At 58.1% G+C, this 19,097-nt stretch overlaps 1 protein-coding gene across 3 annotated transcripts in view; it reads left to right on the top strand.

Annotated features, from left to right (window-relative positions):
• Positions 1-19,097, top strand: part of RNF123 (ring finger protein 123) — a 107,288-nt gene that overhangs the window by 33,966 nt on the left and 54,225 nt on the right. For 2 of the 3 annotated variants that reach the window (XM_077277210.1, XM_077277213.1), the window contains 15 exons: positions 260-357; positions 432-486; positions 629-714; positions 1,577-1,663; positions 1,741-1,808; positions 1,880-2,005; positions 4,615-4,729; positions 5,358-5,462; positions 5,532-5,657; positions 5,721-5,813; positions 6,048-6,121; positions 11,409-11,526; positions 13,694-13,793; positions 14,465-14,526; positions 14,622-14,693. In XM_077277210.1, the coding sequence (XP_077133325.1) occupies positions 260-357; positions 432-486; positions 629-714; positions 1,577-1,663; positions 1,741-1,808; positions 1,880-2,005; positions 4,615-4,729; positions 5,358-5,462; positions 5,532-5,657; positions 5,721-5,813; positions 6,048-6,121; positions 11,409-11,526; positions 13,694-13,793; positions 14,465-14,526; positions 14,622-14,693 (1,385 nt within the window). The remainder of the gene's footprint in view (positions 1-259; positions 358-431; positions 487-628; positions 715-1,576; positions 1,664-1,740; positions 1,809-1,879; positions 2,006-4,614; positions 4,730-5,357; positions 5,463-5,531; positions 5,658-5,720; positions 5,814-6,047; positions 6,122-11,408; positions 11,527-13,693; positions 13,794-14,464; positions 14,527-14,621; positions 14,694-19,097) is intronic. The other variant, XM_077277212.1, reaches the window with a different exon arrangement.

Genomic DNA, 19,097 nt, shown 5'->3' with positions numbered 1-19,097 from the left:
AGACCTCCTGGTGAGATATGGAGACACAATTCTACTAGTCCCATGGAAGTACCTGTTAACACCTAGGTGCGACTTGCCTTCAGGACAGATGTTACATTATCACTAGTCACACATATAACCCTAGACATGTCACTACACACATATAGAGATATATATACACATATTTCACCACAGGGGCTCTTCCCATTTTTGTCAGTGGGAGGAGCCTTACGATTCCTCGTTCCCTGATTGGTTGTCTCCTCTTGTCCCTTGGTCTCAGATCCGGTAGTGGACGGGCGTCTGGGTCCGTCTCCGGTGGTCTTGGATCACACCAGTGGCTTTGAAGGCTTACTTCTGGTGGACGACGATCTCCTGGGGGTGAGTAGTCATGGTCGGCCCTTGGCTCCGCTCTTCTGCTGACCTTCGGCGCTGACGCTGATCTCTGCCCACAGGTGATTGGTCACAGTAATTTCAGCTCCATCAGAGCCACCACCTGTGTGTTTACAGGTGAGTCCGGTGGTCCTGGCCGGGTGGGGAGAAGGATATGTGATCTGGCAGCGTCTGTCACGTGTGGTACTACTGTCCCCAGCATGTCGTGTTTGAGTAGTTGGTGAGAGGCACTTGACACTGTCTTCTCCTCGGCCTGCAGGTCAGTGGCTGTACGAGGTGCTGATCTCCTCCCAGGGACTGATGCAGATTGGATGGTGCACGCTCAGCTGCCGCTTCAACCAGGAGGTGAGTCCCTGAGCCGCGGGGGATGGCTGCCGGGTTGATGACTACCGGGGAAATGGCGGCTGAGGGAATGGCGGCAGGTTGATGGCGGCCGGAGGGTTAGTGCCAGGTTGATGACAACTGGGGGGATGGCGGCCGGGGGGGATGGTGAGGGGTTGATGGCTGCCGTGGGAATTGCGGCTGGGGGGATAGCGGCAGGGGGATGCCATCAGGTTGATGGTGGCCGGGGGAATGGCTGCAGGTTTGTGGCTGCCAGGGGGATGGTGGGGGGTTGATGGCTGCCGGGTTGATGGCGGCTGGGGGAGGATGGCGTGGGGTTGATGGCGGCCGGGCGGGATGGCTGCAGGTTTATGGCTGCTGGGGGGATGGTGAGGGGTTGATGATGTTGGCGGGTTGATGGCGGCCAGGGGAATGGCGTCGGGTTGATAGCGGCTGGGGGAGGATGGCATGGGGTTGATAGCGGCCGGGAGAATGGCTGCAGGTTTATGGCTGCCGGGGGAATGGTGGGGGGTTGATGGCAGCCGGGTTGATGGCGGCTGGGGGAGGATGGCGTGGGGTTGATGGCTGCCGGGCGGGATGGCTGCAGGTTTATGGCTGCTGGTGGGATGGTGAGGGGTTGTTGATGGCGGCCAGGGGAATGGCCGTCGGGTTGACAGCGGCTGGGGGAGGATGGCATGGGGTTGATGGCGGCCGGGGGAATGGCTGCAGGTTTATGACTGCCGGGAGAATGGTGGGGGGTTGATGGCAGCCGGGTTGATGGCGGCTGGGGGAGGATGGCGTGGGGTTAATGGCGGCCGGGGGGATGGCTGCAGGTTTATGGCTGCTGGGCGTGGCCGCTGACCATGCCCAATCTCTCCTCACACAGGAGGGGGTCGGGGACACTCCGGATTCTTACGCCTATGACGGGAACAGGGTACGTAAATGGAACGTGACCACCACTAACTACGGGAAGGTGAGTGCTTGGCGGAGTTGTAGGGGGCTCCACGGACGCAGCAGACCCTTGTGTGACCTCTGTCTGCTTCCTCCTAGTCCTGGGCGGCCGGGGACATCGTCAGCTGCCTCATAGACCTGGATGAGGGATGCATCTCATTCTGCCTGTAAGACCCCTCCGTCTGGTGAGACCCCCACTACCTGTCGCACCCCTCTCACCGCCCTCTTCTTTCTGCAGGAACGGTGTGAGTCTAGGCACTGCCTTCAGCGACATCTCCCGGGGGGCCGGCATGGCGTATTTTCCTGCCATCAGCCTTTCCTTCAAGGAGTCAGTGGCGTTTAACTTTGGCTCCCGGCCCCTTCGATATCCTTCCCTGCACAGCTGCAGCAGCGTTACAGTGTGTCAGGCTGGTTTCACACTTGCGTTTTTTGCCGCTGCGTTTTAGCGCTAAAAAACGCATGCGTTTTTTTCTATACTTAACATTAAAAACGCATGCGTTTTGACACATTTTCGGCAACGCATGCGTTTTTTGATGCGTGCGTTTAGTTGCAGAAATGCAACCTGTAGTAATTTCTAGCGGCGTTTTTTTGCCGCAAAAAAACGCATGCGTTTATTCGCGGCAAAAAAATGTATTGCTGTCTATGTAAACGCATGCGTTTTTAAGCACATGTGTTTGCATGCGTTTTTAAACGCATGTGTTTCTATAGAAAAACACAAGAAAACACAAAAAAAAACAAGAAAACCCTAACCCTTGGGTTACTAGGGATCCTAACCCTAACCCTAAGGTTAGGATCCCTAGTAACCCTAGGGATCCTAACCCTAACCCTAGGGATCCTAACCCTAACCCTTAGGGGTTAGGGTTAGGATCCCTAGGGTAACAGTTAGGGTTAGGGTTAGGATCCCTAGTAACCCTAGGAATCCTAACCCTAACCGTAGGGATCCTAACCCTTAGGGTTAGGGTTAGGATCCCTAGGGTTAGGGGTAGGGTTAGGGTTAGGGTTTGGATCCCTAGGGTTAGGGTTAGGATCCCAAGGGTTATGGTTAGGGGTAGGGTTAGGGGTAGGGTTAGGGGTAGGGTTAGGGTTTGGATCCCTAGGGTTAGGGTTTGGATCCCTTTATCACCTTGATGGTGGGGGGTGGCTTATCAGTGACCTGGTGACCAGGACATTCTTCTAATAAAAAGCTACCCCTAACCCTAGGGATCCTAACCCTAACCCTATCTAATTCTATTAATAGTGGGTTTTCTAGTTGATTTTGATGATTGGCAGCTGTCACACACTTCTCAGCATGCGTTTCAAAAACGCAAAAGCAGGAAAAAACGCATGTAAACGCGTCAAAACGCCGCGTTTTTTTCTGCATGCAAAAACGCATGCGTCGAAAAAACGCAGCGTTTGCATGCGTTTACATGCGTTTTTTCACCACCTGCGTTTTTTTTAAAAAACGCTGCAGATCAAAACGCAAGTGTGAAACCAGCCTCAGTGCGGTAGGGGTGAGAGCTGCTGCAGTGTCTGCCTGACAGAGGATCATCTGCACTAATGCACTGTAACAAGCCCTCAGCTGTGAGAAGCATTAGGTCAGAGAAGGAGAGAGAGAGAATGAGGGGGAGAGAGAATGAGAGGAAGAGAATGAGAGAGAATGAGGGGGAGAGAATGAAGGAGAGAATGAGGGAGCGAGAGAATGAGAGGGAGAGAATGAGGGAGAGAATGAGGGAGAGAGAATGAGGGAGAGAGTATGAAGGAGAGAATGAGGGGGAGAGAATGGGGAGAGAATAAGAGGGAGAGAATGAGGGAGAGAATGAGGGGGAGAGAGAATGAGAGGAAGAGAATGAGAGAGAATGAGGGCGAGAGAATGAGGGCGAGAGAATGAGGGCGAGAGAATGAAGGAGAGAATGAAGGAGAGAATGAAGGAGAGAAAGGGAGAGAGAATGAGGGGGAGAGAGAATGAAGGAGAGAATGAGGGGGAGAGAATAAGAGGGAGAGAATGAGGGAGAGAGAATGAGGGGGGGAGAGAATGAGGGGGGAGAGAGAATGAGAGGAAGAGAATGAGAGAGAATGAGGGCGAGAGAATGAGGGCGAGAGAATGAGGGGGAGAGAGAATGAGAGGGAGAGAATGAGGGGGAGAGAATGGGAGAGAATGAGGGCGAGAGAATGAGAGGGAGAGAATGAGAGGGAGAGAATGAGGGGGAGAGAGAATGAGGGAGAGAATGAGGGGGAGAGAGAATGAGGGAGAGAATGAGGGGGAGAGAGAATGAGAGGGAGAGAGTGAGGGAGAGAATGAAGGAGAGAATCAGAGAGAGAATGAGAGGGAGAGAATAAAGGAGAGAGAATGAGGGGGAGAGAGAATGAGGGGGAGAGAATGAGGGGGAGAGAGAATCAGGGGGAGAGAGAATGAGGGGGAGAGAGAATGAAAGAGAGAATGAGGGAGAGAATGAGAGGGAGAGAATGAGGAAGCGAGAGAATGAGAGGGAGAGAATGAAGGAGAGAATGGGAGAGAATGAAGGAGAGAGAATGAGGGAGAGAATGAGGGAGAGAATGAGGGAGAGAATGAGGGAGAGATTGAGGGAGAGAGAATGAGATAGAGAATGAGGGAGAGAATGAGGGAGAGAATGAAGGGGAGAGAATGAGGGAGAGAATGAGGGAGAGAATGAGGGAGATAATGAGGGAGAGAATGAAGGAGAGAATGAGGGGGAGAGAGAATGAAGGAGAGAATGAGGGAGAGAATGAAGGAGAGAGAATGAGGGAGAGAATGAAGGAGAGAATGAGGGGGAGAGAGAATGAAGGAGAGAATGAGGGAGAGAATGAAGGAGAGAATGAGGGAGCTTCTTACTGACAGCAGATTGTCTAAATTGTGAAGGAATTTGATGCCCTGGGTGCACTGGACGCAGTAGAGCATTGCAGTGATTATCGGGCTTTATTCTTGGGGCAGGACGCCGGCCCTGTAATTTCTGCCATTCTTCCTTCATTCCCCCTCACGTATCCTGTGGATGGCTACCGCCCCCTGCAGGATCCCCCTGCCATCGATCTCCTGAAGGCTCAGAGGTTGCTGGGATATCTCAATAATGTTCTGAGCACTGGTATCGACATGCAAGTAAGTGACTCTCGTCCCTCTCCGCCATGACCCCCGTCCTGACCCCCCGGCCCTCTCTGCCCTGACCCCCCGTCCCTCCTGACCCCCCGTCCCTCTTCGCCCTGACTCCCCCATCCATCTCCGCCCTGACCCCCGTCCCTCTCCGACCTGACTCCTCCGTCCCTTTCCGCCCTGACCCCCTGTCCCTCTCTGTCTTGACTCCCGTCCCTCACCTCTCTGACCCCCATCCTTCTCCGCCCTGACCTCCCGTCCCTCTCCGCCCTGACTCCCGTCCCTCTCCGCCCTGACCCCCATCCTTCTCCGTCCTGACCTCCCGTCCCTCTCCGCCCTGACCCCCCGTCCCTCTCTGCCCTGACCGACCCCCCGTCCCTCTCCGCTCTGACCTCCGTCCCTCTCTGCCCTGACCCCCATCCTTCTCCGTCCTGACCTCCCGTCCCTCTCCTCCCTGACTCCTCCGTCCCTCTCCGCTCTGACCCCCATCCCTCTCCACCCTGACTTCTCTGCCCTGACCGACCCCCCGTTCCTCTCCGCCCTGACCGACCCCCCGTCCCTCTCCGCCCTGACCCCCGGTACTCTGCTGCCCTTGGAGTGCTCCCTAGGGTCTCATCTAATACCATTTTCTTGACAGGAGGGGCGGCTGGTGGACGCGGACCCCGCTATGTGGCAGCTGCAGGGGGAGCCCACCGCCCTCATCACACTGGCACACGTATTTAACCACTTTGCTCCGTTGATGGTAAGTGTAGCGGGGGCCTTTTTCTGTGGGCCTTTTTCCGTGGCCCCCGCTGACCCCCTCTCTCCGCAGTGTAAGGTGTACCTGGTGGAGGACGTCCTGATGAGCTTCCTCCTGGGGATCCTGGAGGGCGGCGGCGCGGTGGGCGAGCACCCCCTCATCCAGCACCTCCTGGACCTCATGTGGCTGCTGATGGAGGTGGGTGGTGCCCTCTAGTGGCGGGAGGGCAGGGAGCGCTCATTAACCCCTTGTGTTCTGCAGGATTATGAAATCCAGGAGTTTCTGAAGCAGCTGATGATGTCTCTGCTCCGCGCCTATCGCTTCTCCCCTATAGTGCCCGACTTGGGGCTGCAGGTACGTTCCTGACATGAGGGGCCACAGGTGAATATGGACCCCAATCACTGGAAAGTCTCGCTGTTTGGCTGCAGCGGTGACATCACCGCTGCAGCCGATCACTGAGCCAGTGGCTGGTGCTCCGGGCCTCGGACAGCCGGGGAGGGGGCTGCCTTCGGTGTGGTGAATTAGGGATTTTGGGGTCCACTCTGCTCGTGTGCTGTCATGGTGGTAACCAGCGCATTGCACCCACAGATCCACTACCTGCGTCTGACCATCGCCATCCTGCGCCACGAGAAGTCCCGCAAGTACCTGCTCAGCAACGTGCTGTATCCAGGGGCCCAGGGCAGGGTGGGCTGTGTGTGTGAGCCGGGGGCCCGGGACAGGGTGTGCTCTGTGTGTGACCCGGGGCAGGGTGGGCTGTGTGTGTGAGCCGAGGGCCCGGGGCAGGGTGGGCTGTGTGTGTGAGCCGAGGGCCCGGGACATGGTGGTCTCTGTGTGTGAGCCGAGGGCCCGGGGCAGGGTGGGCTGTGTGTGTGAGAGCCGGGGCCCGGGACAGGGTGTGCTCTGTGTGTGACCCGGGGCAGGGTGGGCTGTGTGTGTGAGCCGAGGGCCCGGGACATGGTGGTCTCTGTGTGTGAGCCGAGGGCCCGGGACAGGGTGGGGGCTGTGTGTGCCGAGGGCCCGGGACATGGTGGGGGCTGTGTGTGAGCCGAGGGCCTGGGGCAGGGTGGGCTGTGTGTGTGAGCCGAGGGCCCGGGACAGGGTGGGGGCTGTGTGTGAGCCGAGGGCCCGGGGCAGGGTGGGCTGTGTGTGTGAGCCGAGGGCCCGGGGCAGGGTGGGCTGTGTGTGCCGAGGGCCCGGGACATGGTGGGCTGTGTGTGTGAGCCGAGGGCCCGGGGCAGGGTGGGCTGTGTGTGCCGAGGGCCCGGGACATGGTGGGCTGTGTGTGTGAGCCGAGGGCCCGGGGCAGGGTGGGCTGTGTGTGCCGAGGGCCCGGGACAGGGTGGGCTGGGTGTGTGAGAGCCGGGGCCCGGGACAGGGTGTGCTCTGTGTGTGACCCGGGGCAGGGTGGGCTGTGTGTGTGAGCCGAGGGCCCGGGACATGGTGGTCTCTGTGTGTGAGCCGAGGGCCCGGGACAGGGTGGGGTCTGTGTGAGCCGAGGGCCCGGGACATGGTGGTCTCTGTGTGTGAGCCGAGGGCCCGGGACAGGGTGGGCTGTGTGTGTGAGCCGAGGGCCCGGGGCAGGGTGGGGGCTGTGTGTGAGCCGAGGGCCCGGGGCAGGGTGGGCTGTGTGTGTGAGCCGAGGGCCCGGGGCAGGGTGGGCTGTGTGTGTGAGCCGAGGGCCCGGGACATGGTGGTCTCTGTGTGTGAGCCGAGGGCCCGGGACAGGGTGGGGGCTGTGTGTGAGCCGAGGGCCTGGGGCAGGGTGGGCTGTGTGTGTGAGCCGAGGGCCCGGGACATGGTGGTCTCTGTGTGTGCCGAGGGCCCGGGACATGGTGGGGGCTGTGTGTGAGCCGAGGGCCCGGGGCAGGGTGGGCTGTGTGTGCCGAGGGCCCGGGACATGGTGGGCTGTGTGTGTGAGCCGAGGGCCCGGGGCAGGGTGGGCTGTGTGTGCCGAGGGCCCGGGACATGGTGGGCTGTGTGTGTGAGCCGGGGGCCCGGGACAGGGTGTGCTCTGTGTGTGACCCGGGGCAGGGTGGGCTGTGTGTGTGAGCCGAGGGCCCGGGGCAGGGTGGGCTGTGTGTGTGAGCCGAGGGCCCGGGACATGGTGGTCTCTGTGTGTGAGCCGAGGGCCCGGGGCAGGGTGGGCTGTGTGTGCCGAGGGCCCGGGACAGGGTGGGCTGGGTGTGTGAGAGCCGGGGCCCGGGACAGGGTGTGCTCTGTGTGTGACCCGGGGCAGGGTGGGCTGTGTGTGTGAGCCGAGGGCCCGGGACATGGTGGTCTCTGTGTGTGAGCCGAGGGCCCGGGACAGGGTGGGGGCTGTGTGTGCCGAGGGCCTGGGACATGGTGGGGGCTGTGTGTGAGCCGAGGGCCTGGGGCAGGGTGGGCTGTGTGTGTGAGCCGAGGGCCCGGGACAGGGTGGGGGCTGTGTGTGAGCCGAGGGCCCGGGGCAGGGTGGGCTGTGTGTGTGAGCCGAGGGCCCGGGGCAGGGTGGGCTGTGTGTGCCGAGGGCCCGGGACATGGTGGGCTGTGTGTGTGAGCCGAGGGCCCGGGGCAGGGTGGGCTGTGTGTGCCGAGGGCCCGGGACATGGTGGGCTGTGTGTGTGAGCCGAGGGCCCGGGGCAGGGTGGGCTGTGTGTGCCGAGGGCCCGGGACAGGGTGGGCTGGGTGTGTGAGAGCCGGGGCCCGGGACAGGGTGTGCTCTGTGTGTGACCCGGGGCAGGGTGGGCTGTGTGTGTGAGCCGAGGGCCCGGGACATGGTGGTCTCTGTGTGTGAGCCGAGGGCCCGGGACAGGGTGGGGGCTGTGTGAGCCGAGGGCCCGGGACATGGTGGTCTCTGTGTGTGAGCCGAGGGCCCGGGACAGGGTGGGGGCTGTGTGTGCCGAGGGCCCGGGACATGGTGGGGGCTGTGTGTGAGCCGAGGGCCCGGGGCAGGGTGGGCTGTGTGTGTGAGCCGAGGGCCCGGGACAGGGTGGGGGCTGTGTGTGAGCCGAGGGCCCGGGGCAGGGTGGGCTGTGTGTGCCGAGGGCCCGGGACATGGTGGGCTGTGTGTGTGAGCCGAGGGCCCGGGGCAGGGTGGGGGCTGTGTGTGAGCCGAGGGCCCGGGACAGGGTGGGGGCTGTGTGTGAGCTGAGGGCCCGGGGCAGGGTGGGCTGTGTGTGTGAGCCGAGGGCCCGGGGCAGGGTGGGCTGTGTGTGTGAGCCGAGGGCCCGGGGCAGGGTGGGCTGTGTGTGTGAGCCGAGGGCCCGGGACATGGTGGTCTCTGTGTGTGAGCCGAGGGCCCGGGACAGGGTGGGGGCTGTGTGTGAGCCGAGGGCCTGGGGCAGGGTGGGCTGTGTGTGTGAGCCGAGGGCCCGGGACATGGTGGTCTCTGTGTGTGCCGAGGGCCCGGGACATGGTGGGGGCTGTGTGTGAGCCGAGGGCCCGGGGCAGGGTGGGCTGTGTGTGTGAGCCGAGGGCCCGGGGCAGGGTGGGCTGTGTGTGCCGAGGGCCCGGGACATGGTGGGCTGTGTGTGTGAGCCGAGGGCCCGGGGCAGGGTGGGCTGTGTGTGCCGAGGGCCCGGGACATGGTGGGCTGTGTGTGTGAGCCGAGGGCCCGGGGCAGGGTGGGCTGTGTGTGCCGAGGGCCCGGGACAGGGTGGGCTGGGTGTGTGAGAGCCGGGGCTCGGGACAGGGTGTGCTCTGTGTGTGACCCGGGGCAGGGTGGGCTGTGTGTGTGAGCCGAGGGCCCGGGACATGGTGGTCTCTGTGTGTGAGCCGAGGGCCCGGGGCAGGGTGGGCTGTGTGTGTGAGCCGAGGGCCCGGGGCAGGGTGGGCTGTGTGTGTGAGCCGAGGGCCCGGGGCAGGGTGGGCTGTGTGTGTGAGCCGAGGGCCCGGGACAGGGTGGGGGCTGTGTGTGAGCCGAGGGCCCGGGGCAGGGTGGGCTGTGTGTGTGAACCGAGGGCCCGGGACAGGGTGGGGGCTGTGTGTGAGCCGAGGGCCCGGGACATGGTGGTCTCTGTGTGTGAGCCGAGGGCCCGGGACATGGTGGTCTCTGTGTGTGCCGAGGGCCCGGGACATGGTGGGCTGTGTGTGTGAGCCGAGGGCCCGGGGCAGGGTGGGCTGTGTGTGTGAGCCGAGGGCCCGGGGCAGGGTGGGGGCTGTGTGTGAGCCGAGGGCCCGGGACATGGTGGGCTGTGTGTGAGCCGAGGGCCCGGGGCAGGGTGGGCTGTGTGTGTGAACCGAGGGCCCGGGACATGGTGGTCTCTGTGTGTGCCGAGGGCCCGGGACATGGTGGGCTGTGTGTGTGAGCCGAGGGCCCGGGGCAGGGTGGGCTGTGTGTGTGAGCCGAGGGCCCGGGGCAGGGTGGGGGCTGTGTGTGAGCCGAGGGCCCGGGACATGGTGGGCTGTGTGTGAGCCGAGGGCCCGGGGCAGGGTGGTCTCTGTGTGTGAGCCGAGGGCCCGGGGCAGGGTGGTCTGTGTGTGCCGAGGGCCCGGGACAGGGTGGGGGCTGTGTGTGAGCCGAGGGCCCGGGGCAGGGTGGGCTGTGTGTGTGAGCCGAGGGCCCGGGACAGGGTGGGGGCTGTGTGTGAGCCGAGGGCCCGGGGCAGGGTGGGCTGTGTGTGTGAGCCGAGGGCCCGGGGCAGGGTGGGCTGTGTGTGTGAGCTGAGGGCCCGGGACAGGGTGGGGGCTGTGTGTGAGCCGAGGGCCCGGGGCAGGGTGGGCTGTGTGTGTGAGCCGAGGGCCCGGGACAGGGTGGGGGCTGTGTGTGAGCCGAGGGCCCGGGACATGGTGGTCTCTGTGTGTGAGCCGAGGGCCCGGGACATGGTGGGCTGTGTGTGTGAGCCGAGGGCCCGGGACAGGGTGGGCTGTGTGTGTGCCGAGGGCCCGGGACAGGGTGGGGGCTGTGTGTGAGCCGAGGGCCCGGGACAGGGTGGGGGCTGTGTGTGTGCCGAGGGCCCGGGACATGGTGGTCTCTGTGTGTGAGCCGAGGGCCCGGGACATGGTGGGCTGTGTGTGTGAGCCGAGGGCCCGGGACATGGTGGTCTCTGTGTGTGAGCCGAGGGCCCGGGACAGGGTGGGGGCTGTGTGTGAGCCGAGGGCCCGGGACATGGTGGGCTGTGTGTGTGAGCCGAGGGCCCGGGACAGGGTGGGGGCTGTGTGTGAGCCGAGGGCCCGGGACAGGGTGGGGGCTGTGTGTGTGCCGAGGGCCCGGGACATGGTGGTCTCTGTGTGTGAGCCGAGGGCCCGGGACATGGTGGGCTGTGTGTGTGAGCCGAGGGCCCGGGACATGGTGGTCTCTGTGTGTGAGCCGAGGGCCCGGGACAGGGTGGGGGCTGTGTGTGCCGAGGGCCCGGGGCAGGGTGGGCTGTGTGTGTGAGCCGAGGGCCCGGGGCAGGGTGGGCTGTGTGTGTGAGCCGAGGGCCCGGGGCAGGGTGGGCTGTGTGTGTGAGCCGAGGGCCCGGGACATGGTGGTCTCTGTGTGTGAGCCGAGGGCCCGGGACAGGGTGGGGGCTGTGTGTGCCGAGGGCCTAGGACATGGTGGGCTCTGTGTGTGAGCCGAGGGCCCGGGATATGGTGGTCTCTGTGTGTGAGCCGAGGGCCCGGGATATGGTGGTCTCTGTGTGTGAGCCGAGGGCCCGGGACATGGTGGTCTCTGTGTGTGAGCCGAGGGCCCGGGGCAGGGTGGGCTGTGTGTGCCGAGGGCCCGGGACATGGTGAGCTCTGTGTGAGCCGAGGGCCCGGGACATGGTGGTCTCTGTGTGTGAGAGCCGGGGCAGGGTGGGCTCTCTGTGAGCCGGTGGCCTGGGGCAGGGTGGTCTCTGTGTGTGAGCTGAGGGCCCGGGACATGGTGGTCTCTGTGTGTGAGAGCCGGGGCAGGGTGGGCTCTCTGTGAGCTGGTGGCCTGGGGCAGGGTGGTCTCTGTGTTCTCCACTGTCCACCATCTTGGTTCCTCCTTAGCGGGAGTCACAGATTTGACGTCCTGCGATCGGTCGTCTTCTTCTTCATAAAGAGCCCCCTGCGGGTGGAGGAGGCCGGACTGCAGGAGCTCATCCCCACCACCTGGTGGCCCCAGCGCTTCAACAAGGAGGTGAGAGGAGGCGCTGCGGGGTCCATTGTGCCGTTTTCCCGAATGTTCACGGCTGCGTTCATTTATAGCTAGAGAAGCTGCGCTCGTTTCTTACAGGAAGTGAACACAAGGGCCCCACAGAGACGAGGACGCGCGGCTCCTGTGCTGCGCCAATCAGTTCTGACGGAGGTCTGGTGTCACGGTTCACACCAATATGTCAGGGATCCCTAGGAGGATATCTTTATCATCCCCACTCACCACACCAGTTTGTCATGAACCGGGGTTGTTTGGTTGCCCCTGGTTCCTTCTGAAGGGAATTTATCTATATGCCACTTCCCAGGTCCGGTTGGGAACTTGCAGCTCTCTGGCGCCCCCTTTACCCTCAGGTCAGTCAGGGTACTGCACCTAGGGAAATTGTTTGCCAGAAAGGCTGCCTGCTATGTACTGGCTTTTGGGGTCACTGCAGCAAGGGTGATATAACTACTCCCACACAGGCGGAACAATAATTATCAACGCCGCCGTCGCTACATAGATTCCCAATCGCACAGAGCAAAGTATGCTGCCACCAGCTCCGATTCCACAAGGGTTAACGGGTCCGGAGCCAACCCAAATCAGTAGCGTAATTCACTTCAGAGGAAGCGACAGTTCGTTTATAGAGCATGAAGAGATAAGCTAGTAAATTATATATTTTACTCCAAAAAATGTTAGGCAGTGTTTACAAAGTATAAAAGATATTATAAAGAAGACAAAATCAAGTGTACATTACAACTTACAAATAAAATAGGATTAACATTGAAAAGACACATAGCATTCAGATCATTTCAGCTTGTGACTGGCCGTGTGCTATGGCGGAGAAAGGACTTCCATATATCCACATGCACTATACATCTGCACAGCAGCAAGACCCCGGGCAGAAGACTAACTCACAACTCAGCAGGCATAAGATATGCCCTCTTGTCGTGACATCACTAGGTGGGCTGAGTAATGACATGCACTCCTCTTTTCTCAGAATGTAAAAAACATTTTTTACGCATATCTCGCTGTATGAACCTCGTGTAAGTAAGACACGATGCTAATGATATTCCCCACGTCAGGGGCGTTCTTTTAAGTGTAAATACGGAGTAATTACCTGAACCGCTTACTGAGAAATCTGCACTTTGCACTGTTGCATTTAGCTGCTCGCGCTTTCAGTGTGTGATAAGTCTACTGATGGACATCCGGAATATATAATTCTTATCTGTCTAGCCCAAAGCTTAATCGAACAAAGAAGCTCAGGGCTTTCACACCAGTTCCAACTAGTACTAGATGGGAGGAGGGATGAGTAGTTTTCACAGTCTGGTATTTGCAGGGTAGAATCCTAAAACTTCAGTGATTCTAGTGGGGGTTTTGAGTTACACACATACAAGCAGGCAGAGAGAGAAGAGGAGGGTCGGAATGGCCCGCAGCGTGTGTCTCTGTGCCATGTACCTTCTAGAACTTATCTCACATTATGACATTTTTACATTATCGTGATTACCAGTAATAAACTTGTGTTCACTTCGAGCGCAACTCACTTAATATTTATGTGGACTGGCCCCCGACTCGCCACTAATAACTGTGCCGCGGCCTCTAATCACAGCACCGTGGCCTCTAATCACAGCGCCGCAGCCTCTAATCACAGTGCCGCGGCCTCTAATCACAGCGCCGCGGCCTCTAATCACAGCACCGTGGCCTCTAATCACAGCGCCGCAGCCTCTAATCACAGCACCGCAGCCTCTAATCACAGCGCCGCAGCCTCTAATCACAGTGCCGCGGCCTCTAATCACAGCGCCGCGGCCTCTAATCACAGCACCGCGGCCTCTAATCACAGCACCGTGGCCTCTAATCACAGCGCCGCAGCCTCTAATCACAGCACCGCAGCCTCTAATCACAGCGCCGCAGCCTCTAATCACAGCGCCGCGGCCAGTATTCCCAGCACCGCGGCCAGTATTCCCAGCACCGCGGCCAGTATTCACAGCACCGCGGCCTCTATTCACAGCACCGCGGCCAGTATTCACAGCACCGCGGCCTCTATTCACAGCACCGCGGTCTCTAATCACAGCAACAGGGCCCCTACAGTAATCACAACACCGTGGCCTCTATTCACAGCACCGCGGCCTCTATTCACAGCACCGTCTTCATTTATAGAAATTCTGTTTATTTTTTTAAGGGAAAAGAAATTAAGGAGCCGACGGAGGAAAGCGGCGAGGAGCGGCTGCGGAGGAGGGCATACGAGAGGGGCTGCACCCGGCTGAAGAAGCGCATTGAAGGTGCCCGAGGTGGAAGGATGTCCGGGCCACCCGTCTGTTCCAGGGGCCCTCCCTCTGTTCTGGGGGCCATCCCTCTGTTCTGGGGGCCTCCCTCTGTCCCGGGGGGCCCTCCCTCTGTCCCAGGGGCCCGCTGTCTGTCCTAGGGGGCCCTCCCTCTATCCTGGGGTCTTTCCTTCTGTCTTGGGGTCCTCCCTCTGTCCCGGGGGCCATCCCTCTGTCCTGGGGGCCTCCCTCTGTCCCGGGGGGCCCTCCCTCTGTCCCAGGGGCCCCCTGTCTGTCCTAGGGGGCCCTCCCTCTATTCTGGGGTCTTTCCTTCTGTCTTGGGGTCCTCCCTCTGTCCCGGGGGCCACCTGTCTGTGCCAGGGGGCTCTCCCTTTGCCTCGGGGGCCCTCCTTCTGTCCCAGGGGCCCTCCCTCTATCCTGGGGGCCTCCCGTCTGTCCCGGGGGGCCCTCCCTCTGTCCCGGGGGCTGCCTGTCTGTCCCGGGGGCTGCCTGTCTGTCCCGGGGGCCCTCCCTCTGTCCCGGGGGCTGGCTGTCTGTCTCTGGGGCCGCCTCTGTCCCGGGGGCCCTCCTTCTGTTATGGGGGCCCTCTCTCTGTCCCGGGGGCCCTCCTGTCCCGGGGGCCACCCCTCTGTGCCCCCGCAGACTCTGACATCTGCCCTCTCTTTCAGTGGTGGAGGAGCTGCAGGTTCAGATCCTGAAACTTCTGCTGAACAACAAGGACAAAGGCGGAGTAAGTGCAGCCCGGGCGTCAGGAGGGCAGAGCTGCTCGGCACCCGTTATCTGCACCCCATCTCCACACCTCTGACACTAGGGGTCTCTCCGCAGGGTGAAGCTTCTCGTTATATTTTCCTCAACAAGTTCAGGAAGTTTCTCCAGGAGAACGCAAGTAACCGTGGGGTGAGCGCCACAGAGGTCTCTTCTGTCCGTCATCATGGGGTGGGGGCGGCGGTCTCTTCTGTCTGTCCTTCATCACGGGGTGGGGGCGGCGGTCTCTTCTGTCTGTCCATCATCACGGGGAGGGTGCGGTGGTCTCATCTGTCTGTCCATCATCACAGGGTGGGGGCGGCGGTCTCTTCTGTCTGTCCGTCATCACGGGGAGAGGGCGGTGGTCTCATCTGTCTGTCCATCATCACGGGGTGGGGCGGCAGTCTCTTCTGTCTGTCCGTCATCACGGGGAGGGTGCGGTGGTCTCATCTGTCTGTCCATCATCACGGGGTGGGGCGGCAGTCTCTTCTGTCTGTCCGTCATCACGGGGAGGGTGCGGTGGTCTCATCTGTCTGTCCTTCATCATGGGGTGGGTGCGGCGGTCTCTTTTGTCTGTCCGTCATCACGGGGAGGGGGCGGCTATGTCACAGTTCACTGGGAGGATACCTTTACCATCCCCACCACTCACACCAATTTGTCATGAGCCGGGGTTGTTTGGTTGCCCCTGGTTCTTTCTGAAGGGGATTTATCTATGTCCCACTTCCCAGTTCTGGTTTGGAACTTGCAGCCCTCTGGCGCCTCCCTTACCCTCAGGTCAGAGAGGGTACTGCACCTAGGATAATTAGTCGCCAGAAAGGCTGCCTGCTATGTACTGGCTAAGGCTTCTTTCACACTAGCGTCGTACTCGGCCCATCGCAGAGTTGTTTGCGCCGCACAATGGGTGCAGCGGATGCTGTTTTTCCACGCATCCGTTGCCCCATTGTGAGGTGCGGGGAGGTGGGGGCGGAGTTCCGGCCGCGCATGCGCGGTCGGAAATGGCGGTCCGTCGGCAGCAAAAAACGTTACATGTAACTTTTTTTGCAGCCGACGGTCCGCCACAACACGGCGCAACCGTGACAGAGGTATAAAAAGATATTATAAAGGAGACAAATCATATGTACAATACAATTACAAATAAAAAAGGATTAAAATTGAAAAGAACACTTACAGGTCGTTATGTCATTGCATCATCATGGCTGGCCGTGTGCTGAGGAGAAGGGGCTACATCTAGATACATCACACATCTGTACAGCAGCTAGACCCCGGACAAAAGACACTGCAAGACTGCTGTCTCACTAAGTTATCTCACATCCCCAAACCCAGGCACTCCCCCTGTGGTGACCTCACTTAGAGGCTGAAACCTCCCCTTTACTTGGAGCTATGGCAACTATTTTTATGTCTAGCTCGCTCTATGAATCTCGTTTGCTAAATACACAATTATCAGGATGTGCCCCACATCATGGGGATTCTTTTAAGTGTAAACATGGAGTAATTACATGACTCGCTTACGGAGAAATCCACTCTTTGCACTCATTGCATTTAGCTGCTAGGGGCTTCAGTGAGTTATAGATCTATCGATGGACATCCGGAATATATAATTCTTATATCTCTAGCCTGGATCGGTGCCCCTATATATCACTTTAATAGAATAAATAATCTCAGGCTTTCTGTACTTGTTTTGGCCAGTACCAGGTGGGAGGGGGAATGAGTAGTGTTCACAGAGTCTGGTATTTGCAGCGTAGAACTATATAAAGTCTTGTGGGAGGAGGGCAACTGAGGGGTTTTGAATTACACACACAGGCAGCAGGCAGAGTGAGAAGAGGGAGGTCTGAATGGCCCACAGTGTGTGTCTGCCATGGAACCTTCTAGAACTAAACTCACTGTCACGTATCCCTTCTCCGTGGTGTAACTAATTTGTCACATGCCCGCTCTCAGCACGTGACTTGGGTTGTGCCTGCAAGGGTTAATCTATCTCCCCACTCTCAGTCCAGCATTCAGCCTCTGTCTTATGCTGTAATGGGAGCATAAATCATACATCGACCCAGGCCACACACCCTCTCATACACGCTGCCACCACTCACCGACAGGCCACACACCCGCTCATACACACTGCTACCACTCACCGAATACAGGAGCGATGAGTCCCGGAAATATTAATACTAATAATGTCTACCACTCATAAGGCTCACACACCTTAGGCTATGGATTCTTTTAGAACATTCAAGGTTCAACTTGTTAAAGTTTTATACTTTAATACAAAAAAGGTTCAGTGCTTACAGTAAGAAAAAGGTATAAAAAGACATACAACTTGTGCAAAACAGTATAAAAATAAACAGGAGAAAACTTACAGAAAGCAACTAACTGGTAGTTTGCTTTCTGCTTCCTGGGGGGGTGAATGGAGTTGGTGGAACACATCAGCTTCGGCTGTCCTCACATGTGAACACGATTCTAGGTATACAGGTCTAATTTATAGCTTTGGTCTAGAGGTCAGGTTTCTGGACCAGCCCCTCAGGTTAATATCATAATTGCTTGTTTTTTGATTGGTCCACGGCCGCGCCCCCCAATGAATATATTATTTTCTCTTGAGATCCTTTGTGTAAAAGTTCTCCCAGAGATACTATCAGGCTGTAATTAACATCTCTCTTCCAAGAGCTAGGAGCTGTCAAATGTTCCCTTTCTTCTTGGCTTCCAGCAGGACCCCCTGGTGAGACTGGAGACAGAAGTCTACTTGTCTCAGGAAAATACATATTAACTCCTGGGTGCGACCTGCAGCTTTTCAAGACAGATGTTACATTATTGCCAATGACACAATAAATCTATACATACTCCACTGCACACACACACACACATATATATATATATATATATACAGTATATATATATATATATATATATATATGTGCGTGTATATATGTGTGTATATATATATACAGTATATACATACATCAGGTCTCCAGGAGATAATTTTGGGAAGTTTCTTCCTGGTCAGATCATTTAACGGTTTGGCCAGAGCACTGTAGTTTGGTACAAACCTCCTATAGTAGCCAGCCGTACCCAGGAAGGACAGTACCTGCTTCTTGGTTCGTGGGGTGGCCCAGGCTGTATTGGCTTCTACCTTCCCTGGCTCAGGTTTTTGCAGTCCTCCCCCCACCTGGTGTCCCAGGTATTGTACTTCCCTCATGGCTACCTGACACTTCTCCGGCTTAACAGTAAGACCTGCAGTTTTAAGTGTTTACAACACCTGAGAAAGATGTACGAGGTGTTCCTCCCAAGAATCACTAAAGATGGGTATATCATCAAGATAAGCGACGGCAAAACCATCACACTCTTCCAATAAGTGATTGACCAACCTCTGGAAGGTGGCAGGGGCATTCTTCATACCAAAGGGCATCACCAGAAACTCAAACAGCCCGAATGGCGTTATAAAGGCAGACCTCTCCGGAGCTTCTCTGGTCAGGGGTATCTGCCAGTATCCCCTACTTAGGTCCATGATGGTGAGGTACGATGCTTTAGCTAGCTGCTCTAACAGCTCGTCTATCCTCGGCAGGGGGTAGACCTCACATGTAGTCAGTACATTTAATTTCCTGTAGTCTACACAGAACCGGGTAGTATGGTCCTTTTTTGGGACAAGAACCACAGGCGAGGCCCAGGCACTGGGATTTTTGTATCACCTTGAGGTTCAGCATCTCCTCTACCTGTTCCCTCATGTGTGTCTTCACATCTGTTGACACACGGTATGCAGACTGCCGTACTGGGGGATTAGTACCAGTGTCCACATGGTGAGCTGCTAAGTGCGTCCTCCCAGGCCCTCACATGTGAACACAATTCTAGGTATACAGGTCTAATTTATAGCTTTGGTCTGGAGGTCAGGTTTCTAGACCAGCCCCTCAGGTTAATATCATAATTGCTTGTTTTTTTTATTGGACCACGGCCACGCCCCCCAATGAATATATTATTTTCTCTTGAGATCCTTTGTGTAAAAGTTCTCACACAGATACTATCAGGCCGTAATTAACATCTCTCTTTTAAGAGCCAGGAATTGTCAAATGTTACCTTTCTTCTTGGCTTCCAGCAGGACCCCTGGGTGCGACCTGCAGCTTTTCAAGACAGATGTTACATTATTGCCAATGACACAATAAATCTATACATAGTCCACTGCACACACACACATATATATATATATATATATATATATATATATATATATATATATATATATATATATACACACACACACACTAACACATATTTCACCACACTCACAATATGGCATTTTTTACATTATCGTGACAGTCATGAACCGGGGTTGTTTGGTTGCCCCTGGTTCTTTCTGAAAGGGATTTATCTATATCCCACTTCCCAGTTCCAGTTTGGAACTTGCAGCTCTCTGGCGCCCCCTTACCCTCAGGTCAGTCAGGTACTGCCCCTAGGATAGTCACCAGAAAGGCTGCCTTACTTTGTACTAGCTAATGGGCACACTGCAGCGAAGGCGATATAACTACTCCCACTCAGGCGGGAACAATAATTATCAACACCGTCCTTCGCTACAAAGCCTCC

Source organism: Ranitomeya variabilis, chromosome 8 (genome assembly GCF_051348905.1).
Source record: "Ranitomeya variabilis isolate aRanVar5 chromosome 8, aRanVar5.hap1, whole genome shotgun sequence".
Taxonomy (NCBI): domain Eukaryota; kingdom Metazoa; phylum Chordata; class Amphibia; order Anura; family Dendrobatidae; genus Ranitomeya; species Ranitomeya variabilis.
The sequence above is the reverse complement of the archived record's forward strand: the minus strand, read 5'-3'. Positions and strand labels throughout refer to the sequence as shown.